Source organism: Oreochromis aureus, linkage group 7 (assembly GCF_013358895.1).
Source record: "Oreochromis aureus strain Israel breed Guangdong linkage group 7, ZZ_aureus, whole genome shotgun sequence".
Lineage (NCBI taxonomy): Eukaryota > Metazoa > Chordata > Actinopteri > Cichliformes > Cichlidae > Oreochromis > Oreochromis aureus.
The window spans coordinates 38,071,455-38,094,602 of record NC_052948.1 but is presented as its reverse complement, the minus strand read 5'-3'; the positions used below and the strand labels follow the sequence as shown (position 1 = coordinate 38,094,602).

Below are 23,148 nucleotides of genomic sequence, written 5' to 3'. Positions count from 1 at the left end.
AAATACACAGTATAGACAGAAATAAGCAAAACGCATTTGTATTAAGTTCAAAGACATTTATTTCTTTTGGCACCGTCAGTTTCATTCTTAACCCCGAGTAAATTGCACATCTGGTACAGTATTACAATTCATCTGAGAATGCACTGCTACTGATGCTGCTTCTAATTAACATCAGTTAGTGTAGTAACAGCACATTTTCACTAGACTAGAAACCCTACATAGCTCTTAGTAAGTTCAGCCATTAATCTGAAAATAAGGCTGTTTTACATGAAAAGATACAAACTGAGAACACGATCAGCAGCAGTGTAAAACACCACAATTACATTTATCCACAGTGCTACAATAGGATGTAGATATGTAGCCCTCCCAGTGGGCCAGTGCAAAATTCAAGACCAGGAACGGAGGTTGCAGACACTGAAGCCAAGTAGCTTGGTCAGAGTCCAGTATTATTCAAGTTAATTTATAGGCTATGTGAGCTTAGAACGTTTTTGACAAAAAAAAAAAAAAAAAGTAATCAAGTTTACATAATTAAACCATTCTGTAAAATTAGAAAATGACAGAATTACAGATAAACCTAGCAGAGGTCTGTAGTATGATACAACCGTGTTTTCCCATTTTCTTACCTTACATGACTTGCACAAACATTTTAAAGAGTTTCTCCAAATAACATCATTGGGTGTCCTACCACAGTATATACAGTATGTGATGTAAATGTTTTGCTTTATAGTTTGAAAGGATTTAAATTTTCCACCTTAATCTCCACAGTTCTGAGAAAGAAATGTCAAACCCACACACATCTAGTCAAAAAATTTGGTGGTTGCCACAATGCTGCAGCTCTGAAGATGAGCTCATGCAGAGACAGGTTAACAGAAAAATAAAACCACCAAGGTTCACACAGCTGACAAGACGAGAGCTTTCATTAGCATATCCTCCCAGGTTTTTAACAGCTTCAAAAGACACACGGTACACAAAAGGTGAGCTTTGAATCGGTAAATGGTGGCCAATGCCAAGAGAAGCTTTAAAAGGAAAGAACAGAATTTCTCTTTTTTGCATCTTCTCACCGAGAGTAGCTTAGGGAGCCCGAATCCTAATGCAGCTACATTTACAATGGACCTTACCTGCAGAGAATCTGCACAAAGTGGAAATTGGCATCTAATGAGAAAATAGTGACTTTAGCTGTGCATTATATACATTACTGTAGGTTTTACAATCCAGATTAAGCATTGCATATTTGTTTTGAAAGATTTTCCTTGGCCTGCAAAAAAACACTTTGAATATCAGTATTCATTTGTAAAAATCATTGGTTATGAAGAAGTGAATACAACCAAACCTGGTTGCATATATTGCCTTATTTTTATCAGAAGAATGATAGATTTGGCAAAATAAGCTTTAAGGCTTTTATCTTTAAATTGGATCCTAATAATATGGATTTTTATTTTTTCCTTTTATTAGTCATTCTGACTCTGGAGGCAGTCTGAGCTCTCAGTGGAATGTTTAATGACCTGATGCTTAGTTTCACTGTTAAAATCGAGGTAAAGTAAGGAAGGCTGCCATTCAGAATGAAATGTTTGTTTGGGTGATTTGGCTCAGTTTGAAATCTCATGCGAAATGTTAAGACTACAAGGTGAAATGGAGTAAGACATTTTCTTTTGCATAGGCTTTATGAGGGTCAAGAGCGTCAATGAAGATAATCAACTATACCAATGTAAATTTGGATTGTCTACAATTTCATATAAAAATATTAAATGTCAGCACTCTGAATTATCAGCAAGACTCTCCTCTACCAGATTTTAATGGTTGGGAAGAAAATATCACAGCACAGGTTTTGATGGTAATGTCCATGTGCAATCATCTAGGACTCTATTCTGCCTTAGAAAACTCCAGCTTCTGTAAGTAGTGTACCAGCCTCAAGTAGCAAACCCTTCATGTAGGCATTAAAAGTGTAGTACATTGTGAGGAAGTCCTGGGTGCTGAAAAAGGTGTCTGCTAAAGCAAAGCCCAGCGTGGAAGGGATGAAACCTCTGCCGTATTCCACCATCCAAGTCCCGGCACTCCACTGGACTGACGTAGCCTCTCCTACAGCATGCACAATGGTGTCACCTGTGGGTAAAGAATATGAAAGAACAGGAAAAAAATAATTACTATTACTACTACTACTACTACTACTGCCACCCAATAATACTACAGGAGTTTAGCTAATAACATACTGTGCTGTGAAAACTTATTTACCAACATCCTGATTTTTTTTTTCTCTTTTGCATATTTGTTACACTTACATGTTTCAGGTAACCAATTTTTAACATTAGACAAAGATAATTCAAGTAAATAAAAATGTTGTTTAAATTATTTTATTTAAAATGGGAAGCTATCCAGAGCTACCTGGCCCGATATGACAAAAATAAATGCCCCCTCTTGTTAAATCATAAGAGGGTAATTAACCAGTTTAATTTCAGTAGTCACACGCAGGCCTGATTTCTGCCAGACCTGATGAATCAAGAAATCACTTAAACAGAATCTGTTTCACAAAGTGAAGTCCTCTAAAAGATCTCAAAAAGCAACATATCATGCCACAATCTAAAGAAATTCAAGAACAGATGAGAAACAAAGTCATTGACATCTATTAGTGTGGAAAGGGTACAATGCCTTTTCTAAGACTTTGGAACTCCAAAGTACGAGCCATTATCCATGAATGGAGAAAATTTGAAATCTGAATCTTCCCAAGAGTGGGCAGGTTACCAAAATTACCTAAGATGACTCGTGCCTCAATGACTATTCCGGGAGGTCACAAAAGAACCCAGAACAACATTTGGCAAAAACATCTTGATCCTCAAGCTTTTTGGGAAAATATTTTAGTGAAGTTTTGAAGAAGTTTAACATTTTGGAGGGTTTACGTCCCATTACATCTGTTTAAAAAAAAATAAATAAATAACATACCATTTCATAAAAAGAACATCATCCTAACAGTCAAACATGGTGGTGGTACTGTGATGGTCTGGGGCTGCTTTAGGAACTGAACAACTTGCCATAATTAAACTCATCATCCCTGCTCTCTATCAACAAATCTTGAAAGAAAATGTCCAGCCGACTTGTGCAAAAACAAAACAAAAAACAAACATTAAAAAAACTATTATAGTTACTGAGATACATTAAAGTTTCCATTGTGTATAAATGCAAAATTGAATATTGTAATGAGTTAATGCATTACCAGGATAGTATATTTCACTCTTGGTTGTCCCCTCTTTCCACTGTCTGAAGGTTCCAGAAATAATGGTATCAGAAATCTCAGCCCAATAACGACCTGAGAAAAACAGCAAGATGCAAAGAGTCAAAATGATACAATTCAGAGTATTTATAGTTTTCTAAACATACAATTCTAATAGTCTTCTGTAAATCATCTCACAAATCAAATATTATTGTTGGGACCAAGAATGGGACAGTTTATCAGCATCTCCTAGATTGCAAGGATCAAGTTGTAGCCCATTGTGCACTATTGTAAGGACATGGACTGGAATGGGGGTGCTTCAGACTGACTTTACTTTAGATCATAAGAGGGGCAATTCATTCCTTGATATCTGACACCATACTGTAAATAACTCCAGCAGATTTCAACTTTGAGATCAGAGTATCCTGCTCTAGAGTAACTTGTTCCCCAAACAAACACTTTCCAAAACCATTATGTCTGCAGATGTTTACTTCAACTTACACAAAAAAATATTTTTTGGAGCTGATCTATCTATGAATCTATCTATGTAGCTCTCTTTAACTGCTCTCCTTCCTCACCTGAGTGTCCTCCAGTGTCCACCGCAGTGCCAAACAGTATCAAGTACTCTGTGAGAGAGGCATGGAGGACACACATGGAGCCCATCCAGCCTCCAGCATTCACAAACACCCACTGCAAGTCCTCATCAGGGAGGATGTGTCCAGGATACCTAGTTCAAATACACTTTGTTAGCCATTTATTTAACGCTAAAAAAACTATATTCTGATATCTAAAAAATAATCTGAATACCAAGTGAGAGTTTTCAGTACAAATTTACCAGTTTTGAGTTTTAGTAGGAAAATCGGAGGAAAGTACCTCAAGGTCAAAGAAATCATTATGGACAACTTTCACTCTGGCTTTATTTTAGACTACACCAATTTTTGACATAGTATTAAAAAAATGAAAGTGAATAAGACATCCATACCATACCAAGGAAGAATGAAGTGAAATGAGCACATACTGAAGAGATAAGGTGCATCATGCTGCAGCTAGTAAGTAGCTTAAACAACCTAATAGTGGTGGAAATTGTACAGAAGCAACCACAAGCTGCCTGATACATGCAAGCCTGCACGTAACGGTGTCGTTACCTTTTTCTCAGCTCCACCACCACTTTGGAGAAAGCCTGCTCATGGTCCTGTCCTGAGAACAGACACATTTAAAATGCACAGGGCATGCAGATATGGCAGTTCAGGCAACCAAAATTAGCTTCGCTTTAAATATAAACAAAATGAAGTGTAGGAGCAACTTTTTTTCACATGCAAACCCAAACTCACCTGCATACTGTTTGGCCAATTTGGCGACGTCTTCTTTGTTGAACACATACTGCTTGCTGGCCAACCAATGCCGCAACAACAGCACGGTCAGGACGGTGACTGCGGCGAACACCAGCAGTCTTGAAATGATTTTGAGCAGGGACATGGCTGAAACAAAACGCACAGACACACACAGACAGGTTTGGCTACATGCATACAGGGAGGCAGGCTGGCGTGGTGCTCCGCTCACAGCCTCTTCCTGGTCAGGTGAGGGAGGGATCTTTACGCATAGCCAATCATGGGCCGACTCAGCAGCGTAGGCAGCGCGCGACTCCAGGGTTGCCAGCACTATGCAAAACCGTCTTTTTCTAGTTTACATTAAAATATCATATTTAAAAAAAACAGTTGACCAAAGCTAAACATTTCAGGCTGCTGTATTGGGTGGCAACAGTCTAATGACCAATTATCCTTAGTTTGACTTTTTCAGTCTTATTTACTTACTTATTTGTTTAGATTTTTAGAAGTGTGCCATTGCATACCGGCATGTGCACAACAGCAACCTTTCGCTTGTCAACAAAACAGGAAGTAGGCCTAGGTTTATTGAGGACCGTGTTGATTTAGCATCATATGCTAAAGTCCAGAGAAAGCTCATGGTTCAAAAAAAGAACACCGGGGAGGAGACAGCTGTGAAACATCAGTGAGTGACCGACATGAGCGGGAAGCAAGACGTCAGTTTTGACCCAAAAGGTACGCATTTTTTGTGAATTTACAAACGTTAAAAAGCTAATTTCAATCACTCACTATATCCAATGACAGGCACTGGATAATGAGTAGGACTTCTTAAATTTGTCAGTTTGCCTTATTGTTTAAGCGTCAAAATGACTTGTGTAATTTCCCGAGTTCTTCATCACTGTTTACCAAAAAGGTACTGCACTGGAAACAGTTAAAGCTCAAATGCATTCAGTCATGCTTCGGGGCTTGTTTACTACTCGAATTCACTGGTAGGTTATAGGAGTTTACACAAAGTCTTTAGTTATGTTGTACCCTGCACTTTTTCCCTGTCGGCCTGACAGACATGCTGACTCTGCCCGCTGTCTTGTGACTGTAGTTCCTGTAGTTCAAGTTGTAGCTACAAAACCTGCTCCTGAATGCTTTTTGAGGTGTTTCTTATAAGTAATAGTAAATGTTTAAATCGGGGGTGTCAAACTCATTTTACATCGTGGGTAAGATACACCCCATATTGATCTGTCACTGTAAATAAGTTTGATACACAAATGAAACCTTGAGATATTTTAATATAAGAAAAAAGTGCAGTTTCAAAAGGAAATCACAGTTTTTCTACATGGCAAATAACTTTTTCTGTAGTGAATTAAAGAAATTGTAAGAAATAAATGTGTAAAATTACAGAAAAAGTATAAAACACAAAGTTTTTTGTTCTGTTTTTTTTTTTTTTTACGTAAAATGTCCTTGTTTTGTAGCCATTGTAAAAAACACCCAGACATTTCTATTGAACAAAAAGGAACTTCCTGTTGTTTAATTTTCTATCTGTTACCTAATTCCTTTGGTATAGCATGGCCCACAGGGGAGGTTTTTTATTATTAAAGCTGTGAAACGTATGAAAATAAAGTTAAAAGTCCAAGATTTATGCCTTCCTTCACGCTTTCCAAAGCTGTCCAGTGGGGCCAGATTGGAGTCTTTGCCAGGCCAATTTTTGCCCCCGGGCCTTATGTTTGATGCCTTTGGTTTCAATAATGTGTGTGTGTGTGTTATTACATTGTCTTGTTACATTTTATCACTTGTCTTGTGTAACTTTAGAGCACCAGCACTTGCGTTACAACCCTCTTAGGGACAGCTGGGTTCTTGTGTCCGCCCACCGCATGAAGAGACCTTGGGCAGGTCAAGTTGAAAGACCACCTGAGGAGCACATACCAAGATATGACCCAAATAACCCACTCTGTCCTGGGAACAAAAGGGCAAATGGAGAGGTGAGAAGAGGCATTGAACAGCATTCTTTGGTTCTGATCACAACAAGTAGTAAATCCACAAACAAGGCATCCATTGGAAAACATATTGATAATGTCATGGATAGTTCATCTATTCTTATCTCCATTTATTATTGATGTTGTGGACATTAACAATCATACATAATGCTAAATTGCACTGTAACATTGCCAGCAGTTCCAAATAAGAGGTTTCTTCACTCCTCATTCTGCTTGGGTTTTGAAAGCAAAATGTTTTCTGTCTGCTGTTTTCTAATATCTCTCCAACTGTCTGTTTTTCTCCAGGGGAATCCAGATTATGACAGTACCTTTGTGTTTGAGAATGACTTCCCCGCTCTTCAGCCTGACGCTCCAGACCCTGGTGAGTTCTAGTGCAGCCTAAATACTGTAAGGAAAAGGAGAAGTAGCTGCAGTACCTTTTTAATAAAATATTTAAGCAAGTAACTGCAATTCTTTCTTTCTTGCAAACTCGACTTTCGTGTAGCTCTTTAGCTATTTGGTTATAATACTTAAATATGATAAAGTATATATTGTTGTTTTGTTCTTCAGGTTCAGAACAAGATCCATTATTTCAGTCTAAAGCTGCAAGGGGTGTCTGGTAAGAACAAATCTTAATATCTCAATCTATATGTGATGAAATGCAGTGCTCATAATGAAATGTATAATACATAGTATAAATTAATATGCAGTTGGTGCGTTATAATTTAATCTAGGACACGATGCATCTTAATCAGTGTTCCTTTTCAAAATTATGATGCATTCAAATGTATGACTAATTAAATCTAAGCTGATGACTGCAATCAGAGCAGTCACACTGAGGCAACTCTTAATTCGTTGTTGTCATCATCTTCATCATAATCAGCTATTAGATGACGCTAATTTTGTTCATCAACGCACTGCATGCTTCCTGTTTTCAGGACATCTTGAACTTGAGCAAAACAAAATCACCAAGCCACCGTACATACATTAGAAAGTGATGTTATTTTGTGCAACCAGCAGATGGAGATGTTTTATCAGTACTCTATTTTGTAGCTCCTTGGTACATGAGTGATATTTTCCTAAATCCATCCACACTCATAAATAACATGTCCTTCTGTAGCTAAAAATGTCTATTCCTGGGTGTATCTGTTTTGTTCTACAAAGGTGAGCTTAAGAAAGTTTTATAACAGGAGTCAGCTCAATAAACACTGGCTGCTGGATTTATACATCTCCCGAGAAGCTTAAAAAAAGACCTAAATCCTTTGTTAGCGCACACTTCTATAATACAATACACAGCATTTTCTATTTCAAAAACTCACAGATTACATTTTTCCCTCTTTGGGTACTTGGCCACACATGATTCTTGCTATGCTATGAATCAAAGATATATAATTGTCAAATTGGTTTAAGGAGCGCTTTCAGGGTAAAATATTAAAAAACTAACCTAAAACTCCAACAGGTTGTGGCATATAGGCCTTTATAAGAGACAAAATGAGTGGTTGAACATTTTTTAAGTGGTGTTTTACTAGTAGCAAACTTCAAGGTGAAAGTGGAAAATTCCACAAGTAAAACTCAACCAATAAGAGTGGACAGATGTAAGAGCCCAGAAATCAACAAAATCACCAAAAATTCACCAAAGTCAATTCAAATCAGACAAAAAAGACCACACAGATAACATAAATGCATCTTCAAAGGCAAATTAAGTCTATAGGAACAAAGTAAAATTTTTCTTAAAAAATACATTTTACTACTTTGTTATTAACTTTATTTGTCTTCGAAGGTTAAATCTAACCATGCCACGAGAATAAAGGGATTTAAATTTTATATGAATAGAGAGTGCTTTGGCGTTTTTTGATATTTTTGCATAAATAATTTTCAGTATGAAGGTAACATTCCCGAACAATCCTGTGCTTTGGGAATTCTTGCTTGATTCTGTCTGACAGCAGAGTTGCATAACTACTGAATAATAGATTTAATCAAAAAATATTGTGCTGGTTGAAAACTGAAGACTGTTTTTTTTTTTTTTTTTTTTCTTTCTAAATCCCATGTGCTGGCAGATGTAGAGGCCATCAGGTGTTGCTTGCCACACTCGCAATGTGATGAAGCACAGAAACAGCAGTGACTGACTTAAAAAATATAGTACATTTTAGGGTACTTTACTTCCTCCGTCTCACTTTAGGTGAGAGTGTGTGATTCTTCTTGCAGTGTGAGGTTGTATTCATATTTGTTCACACATCCAGCATGATGCTGCTTTCCTTTTAGTGTATCTGTGATCAGTATATGCTTTTGTGGCCATATTAACAGAATAATAAACTTGAAAAATAAACTAGATCTTTGTACCCTGCAGCAAAGTTCAGTGCCAATTAGAGGGGAGTGCAGAATTGGAAATGTAATTTAGGGGATCTGGGTCATGGAAGACAATAGAAAGTCGTAGTGCAACAAAAGAAATGAGAACGTTTTTAACACTTTATCATAGCACCCCTCTCAGCACTGTGGTGACAAGAAATTGGTCTCACTTTATTTTACAGATCTGACAGTGTCTTGTTTACCTAGAAAGGAAAACTAAGTATAGCTGCTCAGGATTTTTTCTAAGAAGGACTTTGCAATTTGCTAAAAATTATAGCAATGTCAGTTGACACCTTACAATAATTATAGTTATTTAATGGTGTAATTTATTGTCAGTACAGGTGTCTTTTTGTCTTAAATTTAACTTCAAGCAAAAGGAAGATTCAAAGAGATAATTAGGTGTTTTGGTTTTGTTGCTGTGTCAGATTTAAGGTAACTTAAGCTTATATTTCTTGAAAAAATGTCTCTGGAAATCAACAATTTCCATCTAATTACTCATTTACTTTCAAGCTAGCTTGTGTATACAGTAATATGACAAAAAAAAAAACACCTCAATTTTGTTTATGCACAGCTCTGTTAAAGTCATGCTACAGCATTTCATTTGGGTTTGTACTTTGACTGGACCATTACAACCACCTTGAGTCTTGTCTTTCATTTGCTAATGTGACCCCTTTTCGCCCAAGCTTCAGATGTCCGACACATGCCCTCAGATTGGACTCTAGATTGCTCTGATATACAGAGGAGTTCAAGGTTAGCTCAGTGACTGCCATGTACCCAGGTCCTGTGGCTGCAAAGCAAACTGTGCTTGACAGTTGTTGTGTTGATTGTTGGTTTTTACACTTCTGTATATTCCTGTATGCTATACTGCTATATTTTTTTAAAGAGAAGAGGCTTTCTCATAGCAACCCTTCCTAACAAGCCAGACTTGTTCAGTCTTTTTGTAATTCTGCTGTAATGAACATTTAACATGTAGAGTAGTCTGATAAGTACTAGAGATGGCACGATACCACTTTTTTTATGTCTGATACCGATATCATAAATTTGGATATCTGCCGATACTGATATAAATCCGATATAGCATATTTTAAAATCAATAAAATGTTTTTTTAAAAATATTTTGCTGCATTTTGTATAAGTTCATACTCAAGTTTAAAAAACAAAACAAAACTAAAGCTATTCTGTTATACCTGTATGCAAAAAATACACTGCACCCAAAATATTTCATAGATCAGCAATACTGATCAATCTAATAAACTTAAGCCTACACCATCCTCCCTATTCTGGTATTTTAAAGAGTACTTAGTGGAAATATTAAGCAACCTAACTAATAGGGTTGCAAACTCCGAGCAAACAAAAAAAAACAAAAAAACCCAAACAAACCATCCCCCACCCTCTGCCTCATAATGCTTAATTGACGTAATCAACCTTAATTTAATGCACGTGTAACAAAAAAAAAAAAAACCTCACAGAAATCAATTATTTTTCCACAATAATTAAATAGATTCAACATCTTTCTTCAATAGAATTGCAGACTGCACAGATGGTATCTTCCCAAAGGAAAAAGTACTATAGCTTAGTAGGTTATAAATTTGAGTTAATAGTTCCTATATACAATAATGGATTTCTATACATTTTACATCAGATGAAAACTTTGATTGTAAGATTCAGATAATTATTTATTAAAAGCTAGACATGACAATAAGAAAGAAAAGTATTTCTTTGTGCTCCCCCTTTCCCTGTTCATGCCCTATCGACCCCCCTGGCAAAACCTTGCTAGACCCGCCCCTGCACAGTTACCAGCCGTCAGCTACGTAGAAAAGGATCCTGATGTAGAAAGTAATATTAAATAAATTCTAACAACAGCTTATCAAGCTTAAACGTGCTGCTGTTGTTTATCCGCTGGTTTCCTCTTTCTGGCGCAAAGTGGGCGATAAACAAACAAGAGACGGGAGTCGCGACAGAAAAGCCGATCAGCTGATCATTGATCAGTTTCAGAATGATAGGCATTCGCTGGGAATGCTTTACAAACATTCAGAGATGAACTTACACACTTGCTTTACTTCTCTGGGATAACTTTCTCGGAGATTAAATGCCGGTTTGGAAGCACGTAGCGAGGCTCCAGATGCTCAACCAGACCGCCGACAGGTCTCGCACGCCACAGCCACTTTATCACGAGACGCATACTCCTCCGACGTGCTAAGGTTATGAGCTGGGTTACGCTATGTCGCAAGTTTTGTGAAGTCCTGTGTTGATATTGAATGGATCTGATTACATTTTTTATTTCTCTCCGATATCCGATCCAGTAATTTAGGTCAGTATCGGACCGATACTGATATGTAACATCGGATCGGTCCATCTCTAATAAGTACCCCTTGGGTTTTTTTTTTTGCAATTTGTCTCAACATTGCACGGTCTGACCTTCGGGTGAACTTGCTGGAACATCCACTCCTGGGAACATTATTGCATTGTGTTAAACAACACCTGAATGCTTCAGGCCAGCAATCTGCCCAAACATCTGCTTTTATAGAGGTGATTACATTTGCTGAAGATCAATTAATCAAGTGCATTTTATTAGCAGCACCTGGCTGTTACTCACCCCCTTAATTCCTATAGAAGCAATACGGATGTACTTAATTTTTCACAGGACCTCATGCATTAAAAAGTATTTTTGGCATTTTAAAACAGAGCCCAAAGTAAAGTGTTTTAAAAGAGAAAGCTCACAGCTGCTTGATGTTGTCTTAGCTGCGCTACATGGTTTGGTGAGCTGATCAAACTGGTGCACAGTAAAAACTGCTGTTGTAAAAAAAAAAAAAAATGTATATAAATAAAATTTATGCTCTTCTCATAGCAAGTGCTGACACCTTCAGTGATCCTCTGACTTTTTGCTTTCTATCAGCATCATTGTGTCAGATGTTTAATTTGTGCTGTTTGTTTACAAAAGTTGGTTAAAATGCCTAAACAACCTGCCACCCGTGACCCTGAAAAGGATAAGCGGAAGAGGATGGATGGATGGTTTTGTATGGCGATCTAAAAGCAACCGCATACCATACCACATTAATGTAAAATTAAACTAGTCTTAACCCCAACTACTATTTTCCTAAACTTAACTATACACTTTAAAGATGTTTTGACCTCAAACTTGAATCATTCAGTTTTAGGGTTAACTGCCCTCATATATCTGTGTAAACACTTTGGTCAAAATATGACTCATGTTGGAAACACCCAGCTCCCATCTCCTCTATTTGCCTTCTCATGAACAATGTATAAACCAGTATTCAGTTTTGCTCAGAGCATAAACACCAAAGTAGTGTTCAATTATTGATCACACACTAGCTGCTTGGGCCCAAGAAGAGCCTGCCTGTTGATAGAAATTTCATTATTCTCACTCTGACAGTCAAGTTGATTTTCCTTGCTACTATAGATAAGCCTGAAAGCAAACACATGGAGATATGTCTTCTTGAAGTCGTGAAGACGTAGGGATTTGAGTTACCACTACTACATGCACGGACCCATGCACACACACACACACACAAACACACACACACAAAACTAACATCTGTGCAAAGTTGATAAAGCATTGTTAACCAAGCTCATTCTTTTTATTTTTTGCTTTTTTTTTCTTAGCTGAATTACCCTTTATTATCGTTAGGAGTCTGACACATTAAATGTAACATATGATGTTATAGTTGTGACAACTACTTTGATTCCTTAAAAAAGGTGTTTTGTTTGGTTGCACAAAGAAAGACTCGCTAAAAATAAGGCAAATAGTTGATAAACAGCTGTCGCAGAATTCATATTTCTATTTGTTTAATTGCCCCCCCCCCTTTTTAAAAAACAAACAAACTATAGTTTAAATCTAAACTTTAGACGTTATTGCCAGGTGAGGTAGTTTAACTTTAAAAATTCCTTCACTTTTATAGTGGACATGAAGAATACACAATTCATTAATGGCACCTTGACATATCCATCCTCTTTTTTCCTGCAGACATGTTTTAGGGTTATTACTCTGCGTTCAGTTATTTGGCTCTATTTTTCATAGACCAGTCCCATTCTGTTTCCCCCTGATTTTGTTTCCACTGACTATTTGACTTCACTTTTTTATAATATTACCTCTTAAAAACAAGATTGAACTCAACGAATAGTTGTAATCCATATCTGTTTGTGACATTCATCTAAATCTGAAAGGAGCAAAATGTCAGCTTTGCTTTTATGTGCAGTAATTTTTCAACTGAACCCCAGAGCACTGTCAATGTGAGAGTCAACAGAAAATCAAAAGCAAAGGCTGTGTAGCTGTATTTGACAGGCAGTTTATGGGAAGTGCATAGCAATGACTTTTACCTTCCCCCAGATTATCACTTTGCTTTAATTAACCAGGGAATTCAAAAACAGAGCAAGGGTCTGTTTTATATTAAAACAAAGACAACAGTATCAGTCAATTCTTGTTATTCACAAAAAGAGCAACAGCAACAATGTAATGTGTCATATTAAATGAACCTGTAACAACGAAAGGAACACATCACCCCAAATCCCTGCAAAACTAGTGACATTTCCACCGTCTTATCTGCATTTAATGCTATTGTAAGTGCGTAGACTGTTGCCTGTATAGAAGATGGATTAAGCCACTATGACATTACCCTCTGGTGTGCAGGCTCAATTTCTGAAGACTCAAATTTGGCATTATTATAGGCATCATAATAGGTTTTCTTGTTTTTTTTCTTTTTGGTAGTGCAGTGTTAAGTTATTAATGTTAATTAATTATGAGAAGCTGATCCTGGTTAATTAATTCAGCAAGTGTTAGATTCTGTTTCAGTTTTTTAACACCAATAAACACCTTTCCTTCCTCTTTTTCTCTTTTTTTTTTTTCATTTTTAAATGCCTTCCTCAGTAAGGTCATGTGTTTCCATCCCTGGTCGGACGTCACGCTCCCTCTCATGAAAAAAGAAGAGGTTGTCAAGGTGATAGACAAGTGGGCGGAGCTTGTTGAGGAACTAGGCACTATTTACCCATGGGTTCAGGTATGCAATATTCTCACTTTCTCTGACACGCACACACACACAAACACACTCAGTCACATTATTGATTTTATTTTTCCCAGGGCTGGATACATCTAAAATTGTAACTGCTAACCTTTTTACCCTGTCACAGATCATTCAGTTTTCTGCCGTCTCTAGTTTTTCACGTTAATATGTCTTTTATTGGATCACATAAAACTTTAATGACGCCTCCGGTCAAATTCACAAATTCAAACAGCTGTTTCAAAGAAAGCAGGACATGGGTAAGATGTCTAACTTCAAATGTGCCACATGCCAAATATTAAATAATATTTTTGGAAGCTTTTTTTGTTCGTTTGTAGGATGTACACTTATTTGGACGCAGTTAAAAAAATACACCTTTTGTTTCAGTTCAGCATGTTGTCATAATTCCTTAGATATGGAAATTCATATAACACCTAATACTCAGATACTCATACTTGGTGTCAACCAGTCCAGCCCAGAAAATGCATGCTGTTTAGATAAGAACAGCTATCTAAATACTGTGTTAACTTCTGCTGCTTTGTTGTTGTTGCTGCTGTTGTTTTTAGATCTTCGAGAATAAGGGTGCTATGATGGGTTGTTCGAATCCACATCCTCACTGCCAGGTAAGCGATGCACACATTACCTGATTTGGCACATGCACTGCAGTCATGGTGATGCTTATTAGAATGCAAATGACATAATGAGTTGAATCGACCATTAAACTGTCTTTAACCTGCGAGCTTCCTAGCAGAAAGTCTGTGTGATGTCTGATTGTGGCCATGTGAGAATAGTCTGTCCTTCCTTTTGCATGCTCTGCGTTGGCAGCGACCTCACATTTCAGTAGTAATCTCCTCTTGTGTGCGACATGTGAGAAAGGGCAAATTAAAACAATGCTTGGATCTAATTTCCCACAAGCTTATCATCTTCATTGATAAATGAAATGTCCTCACAGTGAGAATAAGTGCAAGAATATATACATACACTCATTCCAACTACTTTCATGTTGCAGCATCAACACCTTAAATTCTCTTATCACACATTTGCAATACAAATCTGTCTCGTTGGTCCAATTTGCACATCTGAGCGACCAGTTTATGACAATGAAGATGAGAAGTGATTTAAAAAAAAAACAACAGCAAAGCTTTCATATAAAAGTTTTTGAGCCAGACAAGCCTCAGCACAGAAGCTGTTAATTGACTTTTCATCCAGAAATCATCAACAATTTTCTACTTGTGTGTCTGTCATTTCTTCCTTTATTACTTTTTCTAAAGACAAATCACACCTTACAGCTTTGCTATTTTCTTGTGCTCATGTTTTCCTGCCTTTTAATAAGGCAGAACTAAAACTTGAAATAGGGAGGCATTTCCTGTCAAACTGTCACCTCACTGTGTGATGTTGAACAAACAACAGGGACAAAATCATAGAGATGTTTAGCTCTGATAAAGACCGCTGGGCTGATTTTCTTATGTTTTTTTTAATGCATAGTTAAAATAATGTGTTGAAAAGAAAGCTGACGTCACCCTCTTAACTCTTAAGCTGTATTAAAAGGATTTCTATTGGCTTAGTTGATTAGTTTCTTCCCTTTTGGCAATCAATGAAAAATAATAAATAAAATCAATATAGAAACAAAACCATAATAGAATCTGAATCAGCTTCTGTTTTCTGAAATATAGAAATGACCAACAGATGGCAGTACGCAACCTCAAAATAACAGGGTTGTAATATAAATAATCCAAGTTTGTTGGAGATACGCATACTTTCTATACACAAAATTTCTATAATACACTTGCATTACTGTAAATAGATAAAAAAGGACACATATGTATTTTGTTTTTCATGTCTGTTATAAAGATCAAGAATCAAACCTGGATCCAGTCTTTGGTGGGGCTTTTTGAAAATGTTTATTATTTATTTATTTAGAATTTTCCTGCAGACTAGATTTCCCTTGCTTTAGACATCAAAGTCCAAGAAAAGAGTGGTTTAAATGTGTGTGCGTCTATGTGTACAGCCAGGCAACCCTCCAGGCCAACACGTACGAAGGATAGATCTAAGACTTTGAAGAATAATCAACAGAAAATGTTAATCATGTTCTGGAGGCAGCATTGCTTCTGATAACTTTGGTCTCAAAGGAAAAGAGCTTTATGTATTTTTATGTAAGTGGAGGAAGGAAAACATATGCCTCTGGAATAGTAATATTATTTTTTTATGTAAGCAGTCCAAAGAATATAGAAAATTAATTTTGCAAAGTGCTACGAATAGACTTGGAAGAAATCGACCGTGAGGACCAGATATTCATTGAGTTAATATTTATTTCCAGAGTATATATTTTATTTCAAATTTTATACTTGGAAGCTGAAGTAAAAGCCATGATGACGTTGTTATTTCCAGTAAAAGATAATACCTTTTTTTCAGAAGTTTTATCTTGCCAGAGTAATTACATTCTTTGTTTTTCTTGTCTGTGTTCTCTTTAATTTTCTCTCTTTGAGAATTAGCAGTCTCCTGTTGGCCATTAATTAATGTACACAAAACACAGGTGTACAAATAGACCCACAACTGCAGATGTTGGCAGGCATATATGTATCTACACGTACCGGGAAGTATGAAGATAAACAGCATTTGCACGTTTAATAAAAACACAACAAAGTCTGTTTCTTTCTGCCTTCCCAGGGTCATGCTTGAAAAAGCATGGTGCAGCCTTTAGCCAAAAGCCATTAATATGAACATAAATCTAGTTTCTACAACAGTGATTGTGGAAAGGGTCTTATCGCAGCTTGAGGCAACATGCCAGGAAACATTAATAACTTCCAGCTGCTTAAAAGTATTACTTTATTGCATTTGTTTTATTACATGCTAAGTATTATTCATAAATCCAAACCCATGTTAATATGACAACTATTGGGCAAGGCCAGCAGAACTCATACACTGACTGAAAGGGAAGAAGAAAATCTTGATTATCGTCCATCTATTTCCTTCCACATGTCCAATTCAGAGTTGTGAGGGACATGGAGCCTATCCCAGGATCCTATCCTGGATAGATCGCCAGTCTGTTGCAGGTTTAACACAGAGCGACAGACAAGCGTTTGTGCTCACATTCACCCCTACAGTTAATTTAAATCACCAATTAACCTAACATGCATGTCTTTGAACTGTGGGAGGAAGCTGGAATACTCAGAGAGAAGCCACGTAGGCACAGTGAGAACATGAAAGCTCCAGCCTGCACTCAGTAGGAACCATTTTGCATTTCCACCTATAATTTCTGTATTAAAAGCAGGAAAGGTTGACAGGTTCAAATCTGTCACTGTGTTATCCCTGCACTACATTATGGGTAAAAAAAAAAAAAAAAAAAGTCTGAAATCAGAAAGCAATCTCCGACACAGTGTAAAGCGGTGGTGTTTAAAGCATCAGAGGATGCCTCCGGTTATTACTCTGTTCATCATATAGTGGAATGATTTAACTGGAAAATCTACTCCTGATGCCTGACACAAATATGCGATTTTCAATTTCAGAACATTATGGAAGACCTAAAAGATTCCAATAAAATTGACAAATATTAAAAAAGACATCCCACTAGAAAGCGAGATCACCGTAGTAGAAAGAAATACCTTAAGAGAACAGACACACAGACACATGCACACAAAGCAGCCACATACTCAATACCTAATCAATATTCTGGTGAAGTTTTCAGTCTTCAGAGGATGAATATACAATGCATTGCCTACTCTGCATCCACACTAATGAGCACAAGTATATGCAGGGAGGCAGTGTTGTTCTTAACAAACCCTAAATTAAATACAGTGCCTCCTATTCAAAACCTCAGTAACAGTTGTCTTAGGCAGTCATTTAACGTGCACTGTCAAGTTGAGTTATTTGGCATTGCTTTTACAGCCATTAAAATCCTATATTTTGCATGGGTAATGCAAATGTCTGGTCTGATGCTCACTATTATCCATATAAAGCTTCCCAGAATGCAGCTGAACTATATTGTGAAACCAAAAAATACTTTTGTTTCATAAATCTGCATGAATATGTTGCAGCATCATTTTCTCCAGGGATGCTCACTTTCTCAATCAGAGATAATACCATTGTTTCATTTAGAGTAAACATAGCCTGGTGGGGAATGCCAGTTGGTGGTTGATGAGAGCAAAGTTTGAACAATTTGTTTGTCTCTGTTAACGATCAAGACAGTTGTTTTATTTTTTATTTTTCTTGCCAGGTGCAATTATCACAAGAATTTAATTTTGTGTGTGTATGGACAAAGCAAAAGACTGCAAGTACACCCTTACTGCTTCCATAGGAATTAACAGGGTTATCAGTAACCAAGCACAGATAATCAAATACTCTTGATTAATTGATCATCAGCAAGTGTGATCATGTCTATAAAATTAAATTATATTCAGTATTATTTATGTAGCACCAAATCACAATAACAGTCAGCTCATTGTGCTTTGTATTGCAAGGTAAACACCCCACAAAAATAGAGAGAACCCCCAACAATCAAATGATCCTCTATGAGCAAGCACTTGGAAACATTGGGAAGGAAAAACTCCCTTTGAATAGGAAGAAACCTCTGGGAGAACCAGTATTGGGTTTGGCTGGTCTGGAACATTAACACAGTGCCACAGTTTTCCCAGGAATGGATGTCGGATGTCAGATGTCAGACCATGCAGTGCCCAGTGAAACTGCCCCCAATTTTTTATTTTTTATTTTTTAAATTAAAAGCTACATCTCAAACTCATCTACAGGCTTCAGTTAGCATGTTAAATATTAAAATTCCCAAGGGCACAAATAGAAAAGTACCAAATAAGCATGGCTTGTTTGGAAGACAAACAAGCCATGCTCGTTCTTAAAAGAACATGACAGCACATCTTAGATTTGCAAAGTTGCATTTGTAGAAACCACAAAACTTTAGATTTTTCAGTCATTGAGTCGACCACGAACTCTTCTGTATTCCAAAATATTCAAGAGTCAAATGTGAGGCCAGTTGTCTGAGAGCTAAGGCTTGCCCAAAACTGGGTAATGTAACAGGGTAGTGATCCCAAGCACAGTAGAGTAGCAAAAAAAAAAAAAAAATGCAGCTGTCGCAATGACAGAGATTTGTCATTTTTGCTAACTTTAAATTATTTTCCTGGAGTATTTTCATTATGCGTTACCTTATAATTCACTTTCTTATTTACTTCCTTACTCACTAGAGAGTTTATTCACGCAAGTCTTAAACCTTAGAGCTCCAATTCTTGATTGGTAGTTGTCGACAAATTAAGCTAAAGCCCAACAAATGTCAATAGATTATAATTAGCTTATTTGCAAAATCTGGCACAGAAGCATTTGGCACCATATCTGGAACACAGCCTTGGTCAATTTGATTAGTTGCGTGTGATGAGCTTAGACAGTAGCAGAACAGCAGATTTCTAATGTGTAACAACTGTTTTAACTTCAGTAGATAATTTTGAGCCCATGTACAATAGGATCTTATGACTTGCAAGTAATTCTTTTCCAACAGAAACTTTCTAGACCCACCTGAGTGCCTCAGATGAAGACCCAGGTGTCGGCCAGATTTCATTAAGAATAGACAAGAACTTTATTGGAGGCAGAGGGAAGGGTGTCACAATAGTCCAAATCTATTTTTGTGAACCAAACCGGGCAGGTTCTGACTGGGGAGCACATCGAGAAAATACATTCTCAGGGCCAGTCAGTGCTTTTCACATTGATAAAGTACCTGTCTTAATTAAGTTTTAGTGTCTGGGAGCTGATTTTTACTTTGTATTGAAATAAATGAAAGCCTGTGGCTGCAGGGGAAAACCCATTTATCAATATGAGAAGTCTGAAAGAAAAGAAAGTGTTTCGAAAGCCTGAATTCTGCATCTGTAAAACATTTATTGATTGAGTGATATTGATAAATCACCCTATTAAATAGCAAATCTAATGTGGTCATTTGGAATCAGGGCAGTGGGAAAAAAGTGGGTAGATCCACTTAATAACTCTTTGATTATCTAAACAGACTGTAGTGTAACCGCATGCACACACACACACAAACATATATATTAAGTTATTCTAGATTCTATGTTTTTCCATCTGTCATCATCACCATCATCATCATCATCATCATCGTCATCATAATCAGCTTTCTACTTTCATATAGGTGTGGGCCAGCAACTTTCTTCCTAATGAGCCGGCCCTGTCAGACCGCTGTCAGAGAGCATACTATCAGAAACACGGAGAGCCAATGCTGCTGCAATATGCCAAAAGGGAGGCTGAGAAAAAGGTACGGCTCACATATAAACACATTGTTTTGGTAACCTTTAAAACATGTGAACATTTTTGAAATAGTAATTTGTAATCTGTAATTTAATACATTTTAATTCACAAAATAAACAAACAAAATATATCATTAATAATGTTTCTGAATGATTAGTTACGCCATAATTTGTTTATTCAATAATTACATTGGGTAATTTAAAATAATTATATTATTAATTGTATATGGAATTATAACAGTAAGACTTTCTTTTGCCGTGTGTCTAAAACTGTTGGACACAGAGATGGATGAAGGTGTACTGTGGTATCTGTGCCATGGCAGGACCCCATTTTAATACAGTATGCACCCTTTAAGCAAAATTTTCCATTGTCCAGTTTTAAGGTTGTGGATGAGTAGATTTTAAGGAGGGTTTGTTAAATCCTACACTGTAGTTTTGGTGCTTAAACCTAACTCATTCCATTGTGTAATTTTGTAATTATCTTTTAAGAGAAGTTTAATTACCTGTCAAGTTGCTATTTAATAACAGTGGCTATTATAAAGTGTTCCCAAAGCTTGTATTTTACTCTTCCTGTGAGGTCTAAAATTTCTAAAGTCATGAATTATGGAAAGTGTATCCAGTGTATTATCTAGAAATTGATGTCTTGTCTAATGTGTGCTCCACAGGGAGATGTACAAGAGATCCAGTCTCCCAGGTCAAATATGCAGCTCAAACCATAATACATGATTCTGAAGGCCTGTTTAATCAAATAATTTGCTTAATATATTACGTCAGTGATTTTTTTGATATAATGATGATGGAAATTCCTCGAAATGCAGGATGCCTGCAAACCTCTGCCAGGTGTTTTTCTCACCATGACTGCCCTCTTTATCCGTCTACTTTACTACACTTTTCTACCATGCTGCTCTTTTCCTCTCTCTTACTTATACCTCACCATTCTCTTTTGATTTCCCATCCACATCCTCTCCCTGTCTCTTGGTCAGTGAAGCGTGTGATTGGACAGCAGAGATGCTCATTAGCATAATGCTGCAGCATCAATCTTCAACCTGCCAGAAGATCAGGAAAACTCAGTGTGGGTGTATTTGAGTGATCTTTCAGTCATGTGTACAGCATCAGCAGCAGTAACCACTGAAGACAGCACTGAGTACATTTAGCATGTTGGCAAATGTCTTATTAGTGAGCATACACTTAGTAGAAACCCAGAACGAACTTGGAGTGAATTTTTACCTCACTATCTGAAACCATGGAGAACTGGCTTACTTATGCCACTTTAATATACTTAATCTCAGGTTATATTCACAGCTTAAAACCCTTTTTTTGAAACCTGCTTCACTTTTGTTTATCCACCTATAAGCTACCGAAGTACCGTATTTTTTGGACCGTAAGGAACACCGGATTATAAGGCGCATTAAACGAAACAAAATCAGATCAAATTTACTCAACTCATTCTTCTTGCTTCCTCCACTTCCGTACCATTGATTCATTAATGTTGAACTCTCTCGCAGCTGCTCCATTCCCGTGTTGTTGCAGTATATTAATGACTTACCTTGTATTGTGGATGGATTATTTCAGTTCTTCTCCTGACTGAAGTTTGGTCCGTTTACAGCATCGGGAACCCTCACGTTAACTTTTATCTAGTGGAAACAAGTTAGCATTCATCCTCCAGCTTCACTGTGTTTATGTTATGCTAACATAGCTGTGTCGCTAGTGATCACGTAGCACAACATTATATACCAGCTAGCCCAACTTCAGTAACCCTACAAACGTCACTGCTGTTTACTTTCCTATCTACATTTATGTTGGAAGTGATAGCAGAGCTGTACGTTTTAATTTTTTCAGAAATCTCTCAGTCAGAACATGGTATATAATGTTTAGGTAGAAACTAATGAGCTTATTTCCTGCTAACTTCTAACTCCGTTAAATTTAATAAATTCTGTTTTCATGGATGCCTGGATGTTAAACTTAATTGTTACACCTGGTAAAGCAGCAACGCTGATGATTTTATTAAAGATGAAAGAATTTAGACAGTTTTTAACTCTCAGTGATGCTCCAGTGTTCGTTTGACTTTGGGACCTGAAGGGGACGGAGTTTTGGACCCAGATTACTCCACGAGGCTCTTGACTACGGTAGCCGTAATGCTCTGACAATCCATCAAGCGGTGCGGCTTCGTAGCTTACCAAAGTCGTACTAAAACATTTCTTGACAGATTTTTGAGCACCGTGTACCACATAAAATCGGTTCAAAGTCAGTAAGCACAACCAGAATTCATACATAAGGCGCACTGTGAATTTTTGAGAAAATTAAGGGATTTTAAGTGCGCCTTCAAGTGCGGAAAATACAGTATGCTACCAGTTGATCTTGTTGTAATGAGACTGCCTATCTGTGCCTTCAGTTTTAGACTTCCAGACCTGCAGACAAAAAAGTCAGAAATCTGACTTTTTTCATAATTCTAAGAAAGAAGTCAGAAAGTCAGGACTTTCTAAATAAATGTCTTTCTTTTATTAATTCCTGCCTGCATCCTGTGTAAGGATCTTGGGCCCTCTTCTTCACACTTCACACACTATGTATAACCTACACACCGTGACAGTTAATTGGCTTGACTTCACTTTTTTCTATATATTAAAGAAGGGAAGTGCACAACAATAAATATACAACATTATTAAATAGTGATGATCGTGGTAGTTAGTTTTTGTTTTTGTTTTTGTTTTTTGTTTTTTTTAGTAGCCAGAGTAGCTCTTCCTTTTCATCAGCAGTGTTTGGGCAAAGTCAGACTGACGAGCACCACCTGCATACTTAGTGCAAAGGCCTTGAAAGACTGATACCAATCATCTTATATAAGTCATTGCAAGAAAGGAAATCATTTTGTATCCATAATGTTGAACTTTTTTATTTTACTTTTTAGTTAGGATGATTCATCAGTTAACATTTATGAACACACACATAGACACGTGCACATGCACGCATAGACTCAAATAAGCCTTTTAAATATAAAAAGATCCGTAACTTCTTTTCTGTTAGTTGCTAAAGTTTCACTTTTGGTGTGTA

General features: G+C 36.9%; 2 protein-coding genes across 3 annotated transcripts in view; one reads left to right on the top strand and one right to left on the bottom strand.

The window, feature by feature from the left end:
• Positions 1-41: 41 nt before the first annotated feature.
• On the bottom strand, positions 42-4,785 carry sigmar1 (sigma non-opioid intracellular receptor 1). The gene is made up of 5 exons (XM_031745757.2): positions 4,534-4,785; positions 4,348-4,399; positions 3,781-3,929; positions 3,206-3,298; positions 42-2,100 (listed from the first exon to the last, which is right to left on the bottom strand). The coding sequence occupies exons 1-5, from the start codon at positions 4,676-4,678 to the stop codon at positions 1,871-1,873; spliced, it is 669 nt and encodes a 222-aa protein (XP_031601617.1). The 5' UTR covers positions 4,679-4,785; the 3' UTR covers positions 42-1,870.
• Positions 4,786-4,901: 116 nt separating this feature from the next.
• The window catches only part of galt (galactose-1-phosphate uridylyltransferase), a 38,693-nt gene continuing 20,446 nt past the window's right edge, over positions 4,902-23,148 (top strand). The window contains exons 1-7 of one of the 2 annotated variants that reach the window (XM_031745763.2): positions 4,904-5,259; positions 6,328-6,497; positions 6,798-6,873; positions 7,062-7,110; positions 13,723-13,852; positions 14,419-14,475; positions 19,989-20,111. In XM_031745763.2, coding sequence (XP_031601623.1) covers positions 5,223-5,259; positions 6,328-6,497; positions 6,798-6,873; positions 7,062-7,110; positions 13,723-13,852; positions 14,419-14,475; positions 19,989-20,111 — 642 coding nt within the window. In that variant the 5' untranslated portion in view covers positions 4,904-5,222. Of the gene's footprint in view, positions 5,260-6,327; positions 6,498-6,797; positions 6,874-7,061; positions 7,111-13,722; positions 13,853-14,418; positions 14,476-19,988; positions 20,112-23,148 lie in introns of both variants that reach the window. The other variant, XM_039614426.1, reaches the window with a different exon arrangement.